This window comes from Agelaius phoeniceus, chromosome 14, assembly GCF_051311805.1.
Source record: "Agelaius phoeniceus isolate bAgePho1 chromosome 14, bAgePho1.hap1, whole genome shotgun sequence".
NCBI lineage: Eukaryota > Metazoa > Chordata > Aves > Passeriformes > Icteridae > Agelaius > Agelaius phoeniceus.
The window spans coordinates 5223343-5241545 of NC_135278.1; the positions used below are offsets into that span (position 1 = coordinate 5223343).

General features: G+C 56.7%; 3 protein-coding genes across 4 annotated transcripts; 2 read left to right on the top strand and 1 right to left on the bottom strand.

Moving 5' to 3' along the window:
• Positions 1-847: 847 nt before the first annotated feature.
• Positions 848-11980, top strand: BTK (Bruton tyrosine kinase). The gene is made up of 19 exons (XM_077185904.1): positions 848-936; positions 3847-4027; positions 4188-4286; positions 4449-4517; positions 5037-5118; positions 6530-6658; positions 6752-6819; positions 7310-7491; positions 7789-7851; positions 8108-8162; positions 8476-8558; positions 8668-8795; positions 8929-9003; positions 9344-9515; positions 9768-9984; positions 10237-10301; positions 10753-10871; positions 10979-11136; positions 11245-11980. The coding sequence occupies exons 2-19, from the start codon at positions 3887-3889 to the stop codon at positions 11314-11316; spliced, it is 1977 nt and encodes a 658-aa protein (XP_077042019.1). The 5' UTR covers positions 848-936; positions 3847-3886; the 3' UTR covers positions 11317-11980.
• A 14-nt stretch (positions 11981-11994) lies between these two features.
• Positions 11995-13343, top strand: TIMM8A (translocase of inner mitochondrial membrane 8A). Its single transcript, XM_054641137.2, has 2 exons — positions 11995-12209; positions 12566-13343. The coding sequence occupies exons 1-2, from the start codon at positions 12087-12089 to the stop codon at positions 12725-12727; spliced, it is 285 nt and encodes a 94-aa protein (XP_054497112.1). The 5' UTR covers positions 11995-12086; the 3' UTR covers positions 12728-13343.
• An 866-nt stretch (positions 13344-14209) lies between these two features.
• LOC129125637 (magnesium transporter NIPA2-like) lies at positions 14210-18164 on the bottom strand. 2 transcript variants are annotated; one of them, XM_077185906.1, is made up of 5 exons: positions 17965-18164; positions 17802-17885; positions 16717-16807; positions 16426-16586; positions 14210-15491 (listed from the first exon to the last, which is right to left on the bottom strand). In XM_077185906.1, exons 1-5 carry the CDS (start codon positions 18080-18082, stop codon positions 14878-14880), a joined length of 1068 nt encoding a protein of 355 aa, XP_077042021.1. In that variant the 5' UTR covers positions 18083-18164; the 3' UTR covers positions 14210-14877. The 2 variants fall into 2 exon arrangements, with proteins under 2 accessions (XP_077042021.1, XP_054497110.2); XM_054641135.2 differs by having other exon boundaries at positions 17802-17858; positions 17965-18134.
• Positions 18165-18203: the final 39 nt, after the last annotated feature.

Here is an 18203-nt window from a genome sequence, read left to right on the forward strand (position 1 = left end):
CATGGGCGGGAGGATGGGTGTGGGACGGGAGTGTGAGGGTGGGGAACTGCGGGGTCTGCGGGGTGCAGGTGACATCCAGGTGCTTGAAAGACAAACCGTGTGTCAATAGAGTTCCTTGTTAAGGTTTAGGGCTTGACATGTTTCAGAGATCTCAGACTGGGTGGAAGTTAACAAGGCTTGGGAAGAAGGATTTACCATTACAAAGAATGCAGAATTTAGGAGCACAATAATGATTGTCAGAACTCTCAAGACAAGGATGTAACTAGCAAAGCAAACTCAACAACTGTGCTGAATCAGCTCTGAGTGGATAAGAGAGATTCCAGATCACAACACCAACTCACGGACCACTGACCCAAGAAACCCACTGACCCAAATGAAGACTGAACATGTGGCCTAATCAATAAAGGAATTGAGGGAATCATTTAACATTACGAGATAGAATACTAATGAATGATGTAATCTCTAGCCAATGGAGATTAATGTTTTCATTTGCTAAAACATATAAACAGTAAAAACTTTTGATAGTCACTCTGCTGGCTTTGTGAATTTGCCACAAAACCTCTTTCCACACAGAACTCTAAATAAAAATACCTCGGTTCTGTGTGGGGATCAGCTCCATTGGGTGGAAGAACCCATTTTGGGGCAACATAGGGCTCGTCAGCCAACTCATCCAACAGCCAGCGCTGCCCAGAGCCCGGGGCAGGCTCCCGGCCTGGCGCCCCCACGGCCATGGCCCAGCTGCCTGCAGGAGGAAACACAAACGCTGCCTTTGAGTCACAAAACGAACAAAGGGGAACTGAAAGGGTGGGGTTGGCCGGCCCCGTCCTTCCTCCCTGCGCACCCTGCCGTCTCTGCGGGTCCCTGCCGCCACAGGCACCCCGAGCGGCCGGGTGGGCGCGGCGGGCCCGGCGGGCCGGAGCGGTGGCGGGACGGGCGGTGAGTGAGGGACCCCGAGCCATGGCCGGGCAGCGCTGCCCCGGGGCTCCTGGGCACTGATGGGCCCTGCTGATGTAGCTGAGGGACAGCCGGGGTGGCGGGAGGCTCCATGCGGCTGTGCTGGTGGCCTCACACCTCTGCTGGGCTCCGTGAGGGCAGGGGAGCCGTGCTGGGCACAGCGCACACCGGGCGGGTGAGCCCAGCAGGGAGGGCAGGGCTCTGCCTGGTCCCACAGGATGAGCAGTTCCAAGCAGGTGGCGTCTGACCCTGTCACCTGGCCGGGGCTGTGGGGTGCAGAGAGGTGGAGGAGGTGCCAGGGGCTGCAGGCTGGGCTGGAGCAGGCAGTCACAGTGGTGTGAGGCTGCCAGGGCTGCCAAGAGCAGGGCTGGGGCTCTGCCAGTGTCTCTGGCCATTCCTCACCTGTGCTTTCCGCAGTGGGCACTGCTGGTGTGCAGCTCTGGCTTTGCTCATGAGTCTCTCCCATGTAGGTTTCCCCCTCTGTCCTTCCCACCCATGGTTTTTGACACCCTCAGGGCTGAATCTGAAATATGAGGGCTGTGAAGTTAACATGAGGGTGTGAAGTTTGTCACTCTGTCACCCTTCCCTCTTGTCCCCAGGTCCCTGCCAGCCCCACATCAGAGCTTGCCTGTGCAGGAGGGGTGGCTGCGGGACCATGGTGGGACACAGTGTGCAGTGGCATGAGGCCAGCAGCGTGTGCCAGGCCTGGTGGTGGTCTCAGAGCACGCTGGGCAGAGGTGTGAGCATGGCAGGAAGTCACACTGGCTGGAGGGGGGGACACAGGACATGCTCCCACACACCCACTCATCACTGCTGTCACAGCACAGCAGTGCTGGCTGCGGGGCTGAGCCCTGTGAGGCACCCACAGGGACACAGCGGGTCTGATGGCAGTGCTGGGGACAGGGAGGCTGTGCCATGAAGGGGCACAACAGCCCTCTGAGACACTCCTTGTCCTTTCCTCTCTGGCAGTTCCATCCAGAGGACGCAGTGAGGACGTGTCCCACCTGCCTGGCACTGCTGGCCATGACCCCGCTGCTGTGACTCCAGGTAAAGCTCCAGGGAGCTGGCACTGCAGCTCAGATGGGCTGGAGCCCAGGGCCCCTCTGCTCAGCCCTGTGTCCGTGCCAGGGAGGGCAGTGGGAGCCCTCCTGCTCTTGGCACACAGGATCAGCAGCCACACTTGATAAGGAGGGAAGATGAGGCACAGGGCTACAGAGTGGTTCTGGGGTCACTCTGGGCTCATCCACCACCCTGCCAGCAGTCTGGGGGTCAGGGGGGCCACACCAGCCACCTGCAGGGACCCCAGATCCCTCCTCCTGAGGCCTCAGTCAGCACACTGCTGTTTTTTCCAAAAGACTCTGATGACTAATTTTTTAAGTTGGGCTTTTTCTGACCACCCAAACAAGCTGGAAAGGTCTGAGCCATAAGAGTCACAAGGAGGGAAGAGGGAAGCCTGGGAGAGGGAATCCTGCTTGTCCCCAGCCTCTCTGGGGACTGTGGGGCAGGGTCAGTACTGCAGCCGCAGGGGCTGTGCTGGGAGGGTCTGTGCATTGCCAGCAGATGGGAGGACACCTCTGCTTCTTGTCCCCAAGCTGGGGCTTGCCCTAGAGAGAGGCACAGTGTGTGGGACTGGGTCCTGGCATCTTTGTTCCCCACCTGACCGTGTTGTGAGTGAGCCAATGCCCATCTCCTGTGAGGGGAGAGTGGATGGAATACTCAGCTGGGGAATGGGGAGCTGAACCCCTGTCTCTGGTCCACCTCTGAGCCTCCCCCTGAGGAGATGGGCTGTAGGGAGCAGGGGAGAAAGCTTCTCCCAGGTTACTTTCCAAAGCTATGCTTATAGGAGGAAAAAGGGGAACAAGGTGAGGGTGAAGGGGAAGCAGGGACTGTAGGGTGGTCAGGCAGGAGACAGGAGCTGGGCTCCAGGGGCTCACAGCTCAGCAGGGGCTGCACACAACTCACTCATCAGCTCCCAGACTCCAGTCAGGTGCTGGTCACAGCCCACAGCTCCAGCCACGTGGCTCTGGGGGATACTGGGAGTCACAGTTCCTGGGCACAGCATGGAGGGATGGGCTGCTCCAAGAGATGGGCCAAGGCAATTTCTAGTCCCTAAAGGCTGGGCAGCAGTGGGATGCAGGGCTTTCATGAGCCCTTTCCTGCACTGCCCTTCCCTGGAGAGGCTGAGGGGAGCTTTGCTGATGCCTGGGGGAGGATTTAACCCCTCTGCCTGCTGGCTGGAGGCAGCCCTTCAAGCCTGGCCACTGACAAGTGCTGCTCAGAGCGGAGGAAGGGGAGGTGAGCTCCATCCCTGCACTCCTGCAGGCTCCGTGGACACACAGGGGAAGGATGGCTTTGGGGCTACTCCGTGCTCTTGGCAGCACTGTGACTTTTCAGGGCCAGGCCCTACCCACAGCTTTTTAGGGACTGGTCTCCCGTGACCAGCTCTTGCACGCTGCCAAGTCAGCACGTCCCCAGCACGGAGAGGCTGCAGTGGGGCAGGAGGAAACAGCCCACACAGGCTCACATGCACAGAGCCCGAGGGGAGGAGCTCCTGCGGGGTGTCACAGCTGGCCCCGCGCTCCTCCCCGGGGCTCCAAGCTTCCCCCGTTTCTCTCTTTCCCCAGCTCTCTGTCCATCTTGCATATCCTGGGGGCCTCTTCAGCAGGAGAAGGAGCCATCCGGGTGGTGGCTTGGTCTGCAGGCTGGTGTGGGAGAGGTCACATCACAAACAACCCACGCTGACCTGCCCTCACCCCTCTGGGGCTGCTTCCCCCCGCTGTGTGGGTCCCAGCACCCCCTGTCTGCCCTTGGGGCAAGGGGGAGGGTGCACTGAGTGAGGTCCAGCAGGTTTTGGGCTGAGCAAACGCCGTGTCAGCATTGTCTCGCCCACAGCAAGCTGGTGAGCACAGCACGGGGGACACCAGGGGCTGACATGGCCAGTGTCATCCTGGAGAGCATCTTCTTGAAGCGCTCGCAGCAGAAGAAGAAAACATCTCCCCTCAACTTCAAGAAACGCCTGTTCCTGCTGACAGAGAGCAAGCTGTCCTACTACGAGTATGACTTTGAGCGGGGGGTGAGTCTGCAGCCACAGGGGCTGTGCCAGTGTCCAGGGGTCACCAGCTGTCCCTTGCCAGGACATAGCCCAGGGGGTGGCTGGACAAGGGAGAGGGGCTGGTTTGAGTCTCTCCAGGTCTCCACTTGGTGACCATTTGAACCAAGACTGTCTCTTGCAGCGCCGGGGCAGTAAGAAGGGCTCTGTGGACATCGAGAAGATCACCTGTGTGGAGACAGTGGCACCTGAAAACAACCCTCCCCCTGAGCGACAGGTCCCGGTGAGGAGGGTCCCTGGGGTGGTGGCAGTGGGGGACACACCATACTAGGGGTATAGCTTGATGCAGAGCAAGGGGATGCCAAAAGCTGTGGGCCTGCTTCAGAGGAGATGCCAGCAGCTGAGCAACAGGATGCCAGCATCCATCTCTGCCTCTCTCTTCCAGAGGAAAGGGGAGGATTACAACAACATGGAGCAGATCTCAATCATCGAACGGTTCCCCTACCCCTTCCAGGTGAGTTTTCACCGCACCCTCTTTGCTGGTCCACTCTGCATGGTGGCAGGTCCTGAGGGGAGGACCCCACAGGGGCCTGGGGTCAAACATGGCATCACTGCCCCGGTGCCAGGTGTCACTCAGCTGCTTGGAGACATTCTGCTGCTGTCCACACTGCATGGGACAGCCAGGTGAGCCTCTTTGAGCCCCGAGCCAGCTCTGTTTAAGATGGAAACCTGCTTCTGAGCTCTGTCCTGCCCCTTTCAGTCCCCTGGCTGATGCTGGAGGGATGCTGGCTGCACACTCAGCCCCCAGCCCAGCTGCCTGCCTTGCTGGCACCCAGGCACACCGAAAGTCAGAGAAGGAAGTGGAAAGTCTCGGGGGAGGGGGCTTATTTTTAACCTCTTTGTCACGGTCCCGCGAGCACCGTGCGGGGCCAGCAGACGCCGGCAGGGCGGGCTCGGGGTGGCCACAAGGCTCGGCTCCGCCCGTGCCTGCCTGAGAGCCCTGCCCGCGGTGCTGAGGTGAATGTTCCTGCAGGTGGTCTATGACGAGGGGCCCCTCTACATCTTCTCCCCGACGGAGGAGCTGCGCAAGCGCTGGATCCATCAGCTGAAGAGCGGTGAGTGCGGCGGCTCTGCAGCTCCCTTGGGAACCAGCACGGGCACAGCTGTGCCTGTGCCTGACCCACAGTGCAGCCTCCCAGGGCTGGCTGGCTCATGGTTACCTGTCCCATGTCTGAGGAAGAGCGAGCTGCTCCTGCCCGGGGCCGGTGGATGCTGTCACCCTCTGCAGCACCACGGCTGAGGTCCTTGCCTTCTCACAAACCTGCTCCAAAGCAGCTCAAGCAGGCTCAGAAATAGTTGAGGTCAAGAGGAAATAGCAGATGTGGCCATATAGCTGTGCTGCCTTGGCACGTGAGGGTTGGGTGCCCAGTGCTTTAGGAAACATGGACCACAAGCCTCCTGGGAGCCAGGGAGTATCTTCCCCAAACCACCCTGAGCCTTGCTCAGTGCTAATGCTCAGAGCTGGGTGGGTGCTCCCTCCTCGAGCTGGGAGTGTGTTGCAGCAGCACTGTGCCAAGGGGCTTCAACCACCCAAAATCTGCTGGAGCTGCCTGTATGTGCCTCCTGGCACATGTGTGTGTGTGTTTCTGTGGCTTTGTGCTGGCAGGGTGGGATTAGCTGCTTGAGTTGACACGGGGAAGTTGGCTCGAGTGAGGCGGAAGAGGGGCAGGCTGATAACGGGGAAGTCGGTTATCTCACAAGAGCCCCAGCAGAGCAGCCAGTCCTCTCCCCACTTCCCTGCTGAGGGAGGAGGGTTGCTCTGGCAGCTCAAGCCAGTGTAGAATCCACAGGGAAGGGAGAGAAAATGCTGCCTTTTTGCTGACAGGATGTCCTCCTCTTACTCCACCAGAGAACAGGCTCTCTGCACCCTGTGCAGCTGCTGGGCCAGCCCTAGGCTGTCAGCAGTGTTGAGGCACATCCAGTTGTCCCTCTAACTTGGGGAGAAGAATGAGGAAGCTGGTCAGCCTGACTGGCAAGGGAATATTCTCCCTGCCAGGGAAGTTTCTGAGTGGGCACAGGGTGGTGGCAGTGCCCTCCTCTTCCCATGGAAAAGCCAGGCACAGGCTTCCCACCCCACTTCTGGAAAAAAAGGGCTCAAAAGAGCTGTGAACCATGGGCCAGAGCAGCCTGGGGGTAATTGGATATTTTGGCTGGCAGAACAGCCAGGTCCTTCTGTGACTGGCTCCAAGCATGCTCATGCCCCTTTGCAGAGCTGCTTAAAAGCTTAAATCAAATCTGAGAGCCAAGCATGGTCCTTCTCTGTGGCACAGGGATTGCATAGCCTCAGCACTGAAACAAGAGTGGTAAGCTGGGGAAAACCTGAACATCAGGGCTCAGGGGACTGCAGCACAGCTGAGAGGAAATGATTTAATGCAGCTGACCACTTGCATTGAGGGAGCAGAGAGCTCTTGCAGCAGGCTGGGGACACAGCCCTGGCTCACAGACATCCTCCCTCCTCTGCCACAGTGATTCGGTACAACAGCGACCTGGTCCAGAAGTACCACCCCTGCTTCTGGATCGACGGGCAGTACCTGTGCTGCTCCCAGACAGCCAAGAACGCCATGGGCTGCCAGATTCTGGAGAGCAGGAATGGCAGTAAGACACCAGGCACCCTCCCTCTGCCCTGGGGACTACCTCAGCACAGAGCCAGGGATCTTTTCTCACCTTGGCCCCTCCTCTGTTCTGAAGGTTTAAAAGTTGGGCGGTCACATCGCAAGACAAAGAAGCCCCTTCCCCCAACTCCTGAGGAGGACCAGGTAAGGCCAATGTCAGGGTTTGCTCCAAAGTGTTGGAGAAAAGATCTCCCTGGCAAAAGCCAATATGTTCAATGACTGCTCAGAGATGTACATGCCAGGACTTTGCTCTGGGGAGGGAGGTCAAGATGGTACCTAAGGGAGAGGGAGCTTGAAGCAGGGGATGGAGCCCAAAGGCCTATAGGGAAATCAAATGATCTCAACCCTGAGGTTTCCCAGAGAGATTAAATCCCTGATGTAGGCTGGAGGAGTCACAGGTTAAGCCAAAAGGTAAAGAGAAAACACTTACCTTTTTGTGGAGATGGGGAAAAATATTTTGATAAAGTGTTCAGGAAGAGGAAATAGGTGTTCTGGTAGAGATACACGTGGGAGCTGAGACAAACACTGCACTGACCTTGCCTGAGACCACTGCCCTCCCAGGCCTGGGAAGGGTCTCACGTGGCGTATGTGCCAGCCTGACCGTGTCCCACGCTCTCCCTCTCCCTGTGGGAAGATGGTGATGAAGCCTCTGCCTCCTGAGCCAGCCCCCAGCACAGCAGGGGAGATGAAGAAGGTGGTGGCCCTCTACAACTACGAGCCCATGAATGCCCAGGACCTGCAGCTGCACAAGGGCGAGGAGTACTTCATCCTGGAGGCGAGCCACCTGCCCTGGTGGAAAGCCCTTGACAAGAACGGGTGAGAGCTCCCACTGCCCATGGCCACAGCTCTGCAGCGCTGCCCTGCCCTGGTGCTCAGGCACTTGTGGGCAAACACACCCCCTGGGCACCCCGAGGGTGAGGACAGGCTGCCTGCCTACCTGTGGGCTGCCCAGGGGAGGAGGGGGAGGAGGCTCCAACCAGCTGTGGTGTCAGCCCTCCCCAGATGGGTTTGCACCAAAGTTTTTGAGCCCATTTCTACTCAGCCTCCTGAGACAGGAATATCCTTTCCCCTTAGCCTCCTCCATCAGAGTGTGACCAGCCCTTTTCTCTGCAGGAGGGAAGGATACATCCCCAGCAACTACGTCACTGAAACCAGAAATTCCCTGGAGATCTTTGAGTAAGAGAGGGCACAGGCACCTGGCGAGTTGCACTTGGTTGGAGACATTTTCCATTTGGTTGTTCCCCTACACAGCCCGTGAGCCCAGCCTGGCTGGGTCATTCTCCCTCTTCCACATCCTCTGACAGCCTCCAGCCCCTGGCAGCCATCCCTGCCCTGCTCTCTGCACTGCCTGTCCTGGCTGGGCCAGTGTCAGCCTGGGCTGGGAACAGAGGTGGCTGTGGAGATCTCCCTGATGGCTGTGTCCCTGTTCCAGGTGGTACTCAAAGAATATCACTCGGAGCCAAGCAGAGCAACTGCTGAAACAGGAGGTAAGTGTTGCCTCCCAAGGCTGGGTCTGTTCTACCCCAGCCCTCCATGGGCTGTTCTCACATTGTGTCCAGCATGGGACCAACCCTGGCTTTTCTGGGAGAGGAGTGTTGCCCCAGGAACCTTCCCTATCCCAGTGTGAGTTCCTCCAGGCAGCCACTTCAGGAGGTTTCCTCCCATGCAGGGACTGGAAATAGGATTCCTCTGACTCACTGCATCCTTTCCAGCCATGCTGTGATCTTCACTCACTTCAAGTTTTTCAAGTCACACACAGTCCCCACAAACACCCAGTGCCCTTTCCCCTTTCTGTTTTAGGGTAAGGAAGGAGGCTTCATTGTCCGAGATTCCACCAGCAAGACAGGGAAATACACTGTCTCCGTCTATGCCAAGTCCTCTGCGTAAGTGCCTCTAAGAACAGCTTGTTTCTCCCTCAGAGGGCCCCTCCAGGCACCCCTCACCCTCTGCCTCTCCTCCCCACAGCACTGACCTCCTGTTCTCCCTCTCCAGAGACCCCCAAGGCACAATCCGCCACTATGTCGTCTGCTGCACCCCCCAGAATCAGTATTACCTGGCAGAAAAACACCTCTTCAACAGCATCCCAGAGCTCATCACCTACCACCAGCACAACTCTGCAGGTCAGAGTTCTAGAGACACAGTGAAGCCAGCAGTGTTTGCTCTGCTGGCACCATGGCATCCCCACCTTCCTGTGCCAAAGGCAGGAGTTGTGTTCCCTGCTGGAATGTGGCAATCTCTGCTGCTGTGTTTCAGGGCTCATATCCAGACTGAAGTACCCTGTGTCTCAGCACAAGAAAAGTGCTCCTTCCACAGCTGGCCTTGGCTATGGTAAGCCACAGCCTGGGCTACCTCATGGTTCCCTGGTTAAAGGGTTTGTTTCTGCTGGCAGCAGCCTTCCCAGGCTGGGATCCTGGCTGTCCCATGGCTCATAGCCTTCCCAGGAACCACTTCCCAACTGCCCTCTGGTGACAGTATTGACCAAAAGACTCCACAAGCTACCTTGCTCCCATTCCCTGGAGTTACAGGTCTCAGATTGTGTGGATTTTGTGGATGATTTTTCAGGCAGCAAATGCTTGTGAGCTTTTCTTGGGCTTGCTAGATTGGCTGACTGGGAGCACCGTGCAGGGAGGTCACCTGTACCCACATTACACTCACACTCTTGTCCTAGGCTCATGGGAGATTGACCCCAAGGATCTGACCTTCCTGAAGGAACTGGGGACAGGGCAGTTTGGAGTGGTGAAATATGGAAAATGGAGAGGCCAGTACAACGTTGCCATCAAGATGATCAGGGAGGGTTCCATGTCAGAGGACGAGTTCATTGATGAAGCCAAAGTCATGATGTAAGTGGTGAGCACCAGGCAGGGCAGTGCTGGATGCTCCTTGCCAGGATGGGAGGTGTGGAGGGACAGTCTTGGGCAGTCCCATACTCTGCAAAATGCATCCAAGATCCCACTGATTTTGTCCTGATTCCTCGGTGAGGTTTTCCATTGTCAGCTGGACCAGAAGCACCTTCCCTTCCCAAACTCTCCTTATTCACTTCCTTTGCTCCCTGGCTTTCTAGATGCTCAGAATTGCCTTTGTCCCCAACACAGGAACCTGTCTCACGAGAAGCTGGTGCAGCTCTATGGGGTCTGCACTAAGCAGCGTCCCATCTTCATCATCACCGAGTACATGGCCAATGGCTGCCTCCTGAACTTCCTGAGGGAAACACGGCAGCGCTTCCAGCCCGCCCAGCTGCTGGAGATGTGCAAGGATGTCTGTGAAGCTATGGAGTACCTGGAATCCAAGCAGTTCCTGCACAGAGACCTGGTAGGGCTCTGGCTGCTTTGTTCAGGCAAAATCCCACTGGGGAAGTCACACCTACATAGATAAATAGGATGCTTGGAGGCCTCAGTTGCTCTCTGCTGAGGGCTTTCTAGCTTGCCCCAGTCCAGGTGAACTTGCAGGATAAAGTGTGGAGAAGTATTTGGTAGGTGGGGATGAGATGAAGTTCACCTGCTACAGGGGGATGGGAGAGACAAGAGCAGGTAGAAGTAACTGCCTCCACCTCTCCATTCACAGGCTGCTCGAAACTGTCTGGTGAATGACCAAGGAATTGTGAAAGTGTCAGATTTTGGTCTTTCCAGGTCTGGTAGATGTGTCTGCGTCACATTCCTGTCTCAGTACCCCATCTCCTCCTTCCATCAATTCTACACTTTGGTCTTTGTCCCCACCACCCTCCAGCTCTGCTTTACCATTGTCTTCCCATTTCATCTGCTTGGCTCAACCTTCTGCCTCTCCACTTTCCACCATCCCTTTCTTACTTTCCCTGGCCCTTTCCCCCCTCTCTCTGTATCTTCTTTCCCACCCTCAAGTCTCCTGGCTGCAGCTTTCTCTCCACATCCCCTTTTTGCTGTGCTTCCATGTCAGCAAATCTCTTCTGCAATCCTGGCTAACACGCACTTACTGCTGAAACCCATGCAGAGCTGCAGCCTCTGCTCATTCTGAGCTGCCCATTCCTTTCAAGCTTGCTCGGTTGTGTGGAGGAGGGAAATGTGAGATCCAGGTGAGGCACCCTGATCCATTTTCTTGCTGCAGGTACGTGCTGGATGATGAGTACACAAGTTCCATGGGGTCCAAGTTCCCAGTGCGGTGGTCTCCTCCCGAAGTGCTGCTGTACAGCAAGTTCAGCAGCAAATCTGACGTCTGGTCCTTTGGTAAGAGCACAGCATTGCTGATTTGGAGGTTGGGAACTCCTCTGCAAACCAGGTGCAGGCACAGGTGCTCCAATGCCATGAGCTCTCCGTGCTGTTCCCTCCAACAGGCGTCCTGATGTGGGAAGTTTACTCCCTGGGAAAGATGCCTTACGAGAGGTTTAACAACAGCGAGACAACCGAGCACGTCATCCAAGGCCTGCGCCTGTACCGGCCGCAGGCGGCCTCGGAGCGGGTCTATGCCATCATGTACAGCTGCTGGCACGAGGTGAGTGCCTTCCACCCCTGGTGACACCTCCAGCCACCCTGGCGGGGCTCCCCAGGGTGTGGCTGGGGCAGACACAGGCTCCAGCCAGGCTCCCCTCTCGCCCCACAGAAGCCTGAGGAGCGCCCCACCTTCACCGTGCTGCTGAGCAGCATCCTGGATATGGCTGACGAGGAGTGCTGACCGTGGGCACTGGCCCTGACCCTGCCCAGCGCTGCCACTGCCCCGCGGGACACCCCCGCACACCGGCTGGCACAGTCCTCATGGACACGGGTGTGCAGGAGCCTGGGGGACCCCCACAGCTGCGCCCACAGCTCCATCACGTGCTCAGAGCTCCATCACATGCTCAGAGCTCCAACACCACCCCAGAATTCCATCACATTCCTAGAACTCCATCAGTGCCTTAGAGCTCCATCACGTGCTCAGAGCTTCATCACATCCCTGGAGCTCCATCATATGCTCAGAGCTCCATCACCACCCCAGAACTCCATCACATCCCCAGAACTCCATCACATCCCCAGAACTCCATCAGCGCCTTGGAGCTCCATCACATGCTCAGAACTCCATCACACCCCTGGAGCTCCATCACCACCCCAGAACTCCATCGCATCCCCAGAACTCCATCAGCGCCTTGGAGCTCCATCGCATCCCTGGAGTTCCATCACATGCTCAGAGCTCCATCGCATCCCTGGAGCTCCATCACATCCCTAGGAGCTCCATTACCGCCCCGGAGCTCCATCACACCCCTGGACGCTCCCGCTCCGCTCCGTTCCCGGACAATAAAACGGTTCCAAGGCCTCCCCGTTGCGGCCGCTCCGCCCCGCCGGCAGGGGGCGCGCGGCGGGCGGGCGCGCAGGCGCGGCGCGGGCGGAAGGGGCGGGCGCGGCACCGGCGGCACGTGAAGGTCGCGGCGCGGCGGCACCGGGAGGGACCGGGGGGACACCGGGAGCACCATGGACCCGCCGTCCGCCGCCGGGCTGGGCGGGGCCGACCCCCAGCTCCAGCGCTTCATCGAGGTGGAGACGCAGAAGCAGCGCTTCCAGCAGCTGGTGCACCAGATGACCGAGCTCTGCTGGGTACGGGCGGCGGGCAGGGCCGGCGGCTCTGGTGACCCGGTGGCGATGGTGGGGCGAGGCGGGCTGGGAGGCCGCGCAGACCTTTGTCCCCGGGGGGAGGAGGCTGATGGGGACAAAATGGAGCCGCCGTGGGAGCAGCCCCAGCTCCGGTGAGCACAGAGCGGGAGGGGCGGCTCTCCGGGGCGGGCAGAGCCACGCGTGGGGAGCGGCTGGGTGCGCCCGAGCTGGCGTGAGGGTCCCGAGAGGATCGGGGTCCCGAGGTGGCGGGAGCGTGTCCGAGGGCGGGAGGTGTCCGGAGGCACGGCCCCGGTCGGGCTGCGGTGCCGCCGGGACCAACGGGACCCCGCTGTGTGCAGGAGAAGTGCATGGACAAGCCGGGCCCCAAGCTGGACAGCCGGGCTGAGACGTGCTTCGTGAACTGCGTGGAGCGCTTCATCGACACGAGCCAGTTCATCCTGAACCGGCTGGAGCAGACGCAGAAATCCAAGTCGGCCTTCTCGGAGAGCCTGTCCGACTGAGCCGGACCCAGCCCCCGCCAGGCCAGGCCCTCGCCCATGCCCACTCCTGGTCACTCCGCTGCCCCAAGGAGCCAGGACCAGCTCGGGGGGGTAGGATTTGATTAAATGCCAGTCTCGGGGAAGTCGCAGCCAGATGAGAGCCCACAACAGACACACGGACGCTGCACGTCGGGGTGATGTGCTGCTCCCGGCCCTGCGGGCCAGCGGCCACCTTTGTGCCAGGACCCGGGAGCGTTTGGAACGTGCCCCCTCGGCTGAGCAGAGGGTGCTGATGCTCGTTCCACGGATGCTCCCAGCGCTGATGGGAAGCTCGGCTCTGGGTGAGGCCAGCCCGCCTTAAACAGTGCTGCACAAAGCAGCTCTCCTGGGCACATCCTCACCCGGCCCGGGCACCATGGCTGGGACAGGCACCCTGAGTAAGAAGAGCGTGTTGGGAACAGTGATCATCCCAGGCAGTGCCACTGCTGGAAAATACTTCCAGGCTTCCATAGGTGAATCGTTCATATGGCCAAGTGACCAATTTTCACACTGCAGCACAACTCTGTCGATGCTGACTTGCTCCATTAACTGCTTTCCCTGGGTAAATGTAATAAATATTAACTGGGTCAATTTTTAATATGAGATTCTCCTTTTTTCAGATAGATCACTACTGAGAATGAAAAGTCTGGCCTTCTTGTCACTCCCCCTCCTTCCCAGTTACCCTATTTATGGCAAAATTAGTAGGAAGGAGACATAACTGTCTTCTGGCTAGAAGGCCTTTTCTGAATTCTGATTTGTTGCTCAATTAATTTGGTCTCATGAATCAAATTTGTTTCTGGGAGAGGCTGTGGCCTTTCCTCTTCTTCCCCAAAAGGTTAACAGCTCCTGCTGTCCTGGAGAGTAGTTTCTTTAGAGAGACTAAATGCAGGGAATAACTAACCAGCTGCTTTATAACCTCGTGCACCTTCACCTGTGGAGGTCACTGGCAGGAGGCCTGTGGGTGTGTTTTCTGGACCTCTGCCCCCAGGACACAAACAGGAGCTTCAAACTGGAAAAACAACCAACTACTGATCAGCTCTCTGGGAAGGCAGCAGCATTTCAGCAGTGCTCATATGCTGCAGGGCTCTGGGAAGCCTGGAGTGACCCTGACAGTGGCTTGGAGCTCTACACAGGAGCCTGGTAAAGCAGTTTTGCACACAACCAGCAGGAGCTGCTGGACAGAGCGTGTGAGCTCCCAACGTGGGTGGCTTGTAGCCAGCAGCCTTCCTGGGAACAAACTCAGGATGTGTTCAGCAGCTGTGCAGATGTAAACCCATGTCAGTGAGAACACAGCTGTCATAAACTTACCTCAATAGCTAAGGACTAGGTTCCCAGAGTAGGTGATTCCCTCTCCTGTCCTAACTTGAGTTTCTCTGGAGCACTCACAGAGTTCTTCCAACCCCTGTGATCCTCCATGCCTTCCAGTGTTTACCCAGCTCTTGGTATAAATGTATCACTCAGCACTTGGAAACTGAACAGGTCAGTTTTTAATAGAACACAGGAAGCTTCATCAACCTGCACAGCAGATGTTGCACAAAGAGGTTGGTCCCTCTGTAAGAGCCACAGCAGTATGTGGCAGCACCACTGAAGTTTCCCAGTTTGGGCTGTATTCTGTTTTTGGATGTGAATCTGTAAATAAATTCTAGCAGAGTGAGCAAAACCAAGTACTTGACAGAGGAATTTTTGCATTAATACTCTCTGAATGTCACCTTTAAAGCCAGACATCCATCTTCTCTCTGTTCAACCTTAGCACCATGTTAGATCATTCTGTAACTGTTAATTCTGGGCTTAAAAAACAGTGTGAGCCTCCCCAGATGTGTGACCTGCCATGGAGTCAGGGTTAGCACTGTGTTAGTGCTGCAGGCCTCTCTCTGCACAGCTGAGCTCTGAGTCCTGATGAGGGAAAATCATTTCTTCACATAAAAGAAGAGTGAAGAAGCACAGGATGCCAGGCATGGGGCACTTCCCAGGGCTCCTGTCTGTACCACAGGAGGCTGCTGGCCCTGTCAGCCTCCTCTCAGTGTGGTGGTGCCTGGGGCAGGCAGAGGGTCACTCACAGCTCCTGCAGCAGCACGTTCAGCCTTGGCAGGGGGAGCAGGAAAACAGCAGTTCAGATGCTTCCTCACCTGCTTTCACTTCTCCTCTTCTGCACTCTGAGAGTCCTTGTCCTCGGAGGGCAGCAGAGGCTGGTGCTGGCAGGACTGATGTCTGTCTGCAGTGCTCCAGGGAGGGTGTGGGTCTGCCCTGGCTGGCTGCAGGAAGAGGGGCAGGAGGCTGGGGGTGAAGGGCATGTCCCTGAAGGCGTGCAGGAGGAAGATGCCCGACACGATGGTGAGGAAGCCGCTGATGGAGCCGATGATGTTGTCCAGCACCAGGTGCTGCCACTCCTTGAAGAGGATGGCAGAGCACGTCATGACTGCTGTGGTAAACAGCACGTAGTAAATGGGTGTGACCACAGAGGTGTTGAAAATGTCCAGGGCTTTGTTCAGATAGTTGATCTGGATGCTGATGCAGATCACCAGGCACACCAGGAGCACCCAGCCCAGGGGTTCCTTCAGGACTGGCTTCCCAGAGAACAATTCCTTCAGGGCAATCCCCAGGCCTTTAACACAGGATACAGACAGCGAGCCGATGGCAGAGCAGACCAAAACATAAACCAGGACGTTGCTCTGTCCATAACGGGGTCCAGCCACAAAGATGAGCAGAAGGGAGCTCACCAGGACACACACAGCAAATACAATGAATCCTTGGGGAAAGAAGAATTCAAGAACTCCCATCAGAACACAGCAGCACCAGTGACAGATATGACTGAACAGCAAGGAGAGATGGAGGACAGGCAGGTAACTGCCCCATCAGCCTTTCTGGCCTCCATCTGAGGGGAACAGGGTTGGAAAGCCTGAGTAAAGCTGCAGAGACAACAACAGCTCATTACAGTGTGATCACAAGTCAGGCTGCTGGGCATACAGTCTGCTGGGAGTGGCAGGGGCACAACCAGGCTCCACAGCACTAACAGAGCTGGGGGACTTCTGACCAGTCTAGCAGGAGGCCCAGGAAGGTGACAGAAGGCTTGGGAAGCCGTGGCTGAACTCTGCAGGCTGGTGGGATAAAAAGGAAAGTGCCACATCACAGGAATGCCCTGCCAGTGCTCCCTCTAATGAGCAGCAACATCTGCCTGTTACTCTGCTTTGCTCCTCTCCTTATGCTGCCTTCCTCCATCTCTTTTGGCTTATTCTGCCATTTGTGCTATTGCCTACATCATATCCTTGCAATTTGATTCAACCTCTGAGGTAAATACCAGGACTACCTGATCTTGGGCACAACTCCTTGAATTCTTTTGCCTTGAGTTCTTCTGCCTGAATTTCCTCCTCTGTCTTCTCTCAGCCACATCACTACCACCCTTATGTACAGGAATTCCCTCTGCAACTCCTGGCACTGCCACAGGCCAATCTCTTCTGCTGACAGCTGCACCTCATTTCCCTGCTTCTCAATTTTTGCATCTACACATCACAGACAGTAAAAAAACCAGCCCACTTGGTAGCTAGTAGCAATTCCAGTAGGGTGTGCAGAACAATAAACAGCTCAATTACCATTTAGTTCAGTCTTTTCCAATCTCTCCAAGTTGTATCCCACCTTCCACTGTCACTAGCCTGAAGTCAACAGAAATCCTTTTATTTTAGTACCTGGATCTTTCAGCTTCTCTGCCATTGACTCCAGGCTGGAAACCTCTTCTTCCTGTGGGGCATGGATCACCATCACAGTGGAGCCCAGGATACTCAGGATGCAGCCAATCTTCCCGTGAACATTCAGCTGCTCATTCAGGAAGATGGAAGACAGAACTGCACTGAAAAAGAAAAAAAAAAATCCAAAACCAGTTAGGACAAGAAATGGATACCTGAGGGAAGAGAGCAGAGCAACTGCTTTCATCACTAAGGGTTGGTAGGTGAAGTGAGGCTGTTTCTGAGGCTGCTTACCTAACAAGGACACTCAGAGCACCCAGTGGAGTTACCAGTGTTGCAGGGGCAAAGGCATAGGCGGCGAAATTTGCAGCTTCTCCAACTCCCACTGCAAGAGAAACTCCTGTGAGCATCGAAGTGGGAGCAAATCACTATAATACAGGTTTGAGTGTAGTCAGAAAAGCCTCAGCTTCCTCCTGAGCATGCTGTTTCTCTGAGGTATGTTGAGCAAGCAGGGAAGAACAGCACCAGCACCTTCTCTTGGGAAGAGAAGGCTCAGTGTTATGCACAGTGAGCCCTTGTCACATGTGCCTCTACAGTGAGCAGCAACCACAGCAAAGTATTTCCATAACCTCCTCAAAGCTGAAAGGTGTCTGTCCTCTTCCTGGAACAGCTTTTTAAAGGGTAAATCAGTTAGAGTTGGTTCTTAACATAGAAAAGTGTAAAGTAAAGCTGCTGAAATTGCTGTACATGGCACTGCATGTGCCATTATCACTACATCCTCAGGGCAGGCCACTTCAGAAGCACTTAATCCAGCTAAAGCAGCTCCTCAGCTCCTGCTTAGCACAGAAACTTGGTCATGCACGAGACTTTAGAATAGTTTAATTACAATGAGATCAACATCATAATCAGAAACTTGGATAAAACTCAAGCAATCAGACTAAAATGGTAGTAACAAAACATGGAAGTGACTGGAAACAGCCACACTCGTAAAAGGGAGGGCTCTGGAGTGACCTAATTGTGGCCCTCCAGTACACAAAAGGAGCCTACAAGAAAGAGAGAGACTTTTTACGAGGGCATGTAGTGACAGGATAAGGGGGAATGGGTTGAAACTGAAGGAGAGTAGGTTTAGATAAGATACCAGGAATTGTTCCCTTTGAAAGTGGTGAAGCCCTGGCACAGGGTGCCCAGAGAAGCTGCGGCTGCCCCATCCCGGGAAGTGTTCAAGGCCAGGTTGGACCTTAGGGCTTGGAGCAGCCTGGAATAGTGGGTGTTCCTACGGGAGGGGTGTGGAACGAGATGATCTTTAAGGTCTCCACCACCCGAAACCATTCCGTGATCCCATGATAAGTGTGGTGACACAGTCTGAGCGCGGTACTTACTGCACAGCAGCCCTGCCCACCAAAGCCACTCTCGCAGGTACGCGTGCCCTCCTTGCCCTGAGTGCAAAGGAAACAAACGAGAAACTTCAGATGAAACCAAACAAAACTCTGGTCACGACCCTCGGGGAACCCAGAGGGGGCAGCGCCCCGGGAGCGGCCGTACCTGCTCGGGCGCGGCCGCACAGCCGGAGCAGCCCCTTCTTCTTCAGGACGAAGCTGCTGCCGATGAAGGCGCTGGAGGCCAGGGCCAGCCCCAGCCCCGCGCCGAACCCGGCGCCCATGGCCAGCGGCACCGGAGCGGGGCCGGAGCGGGGCCGGAGCGGAAGGGGCGGCGCGCCGGGCTCGGCTTCCGCGGGGCGGGACCGGGCCGGGCCGGGAGCGGGGCTGCGGCGGCTCGGGCAG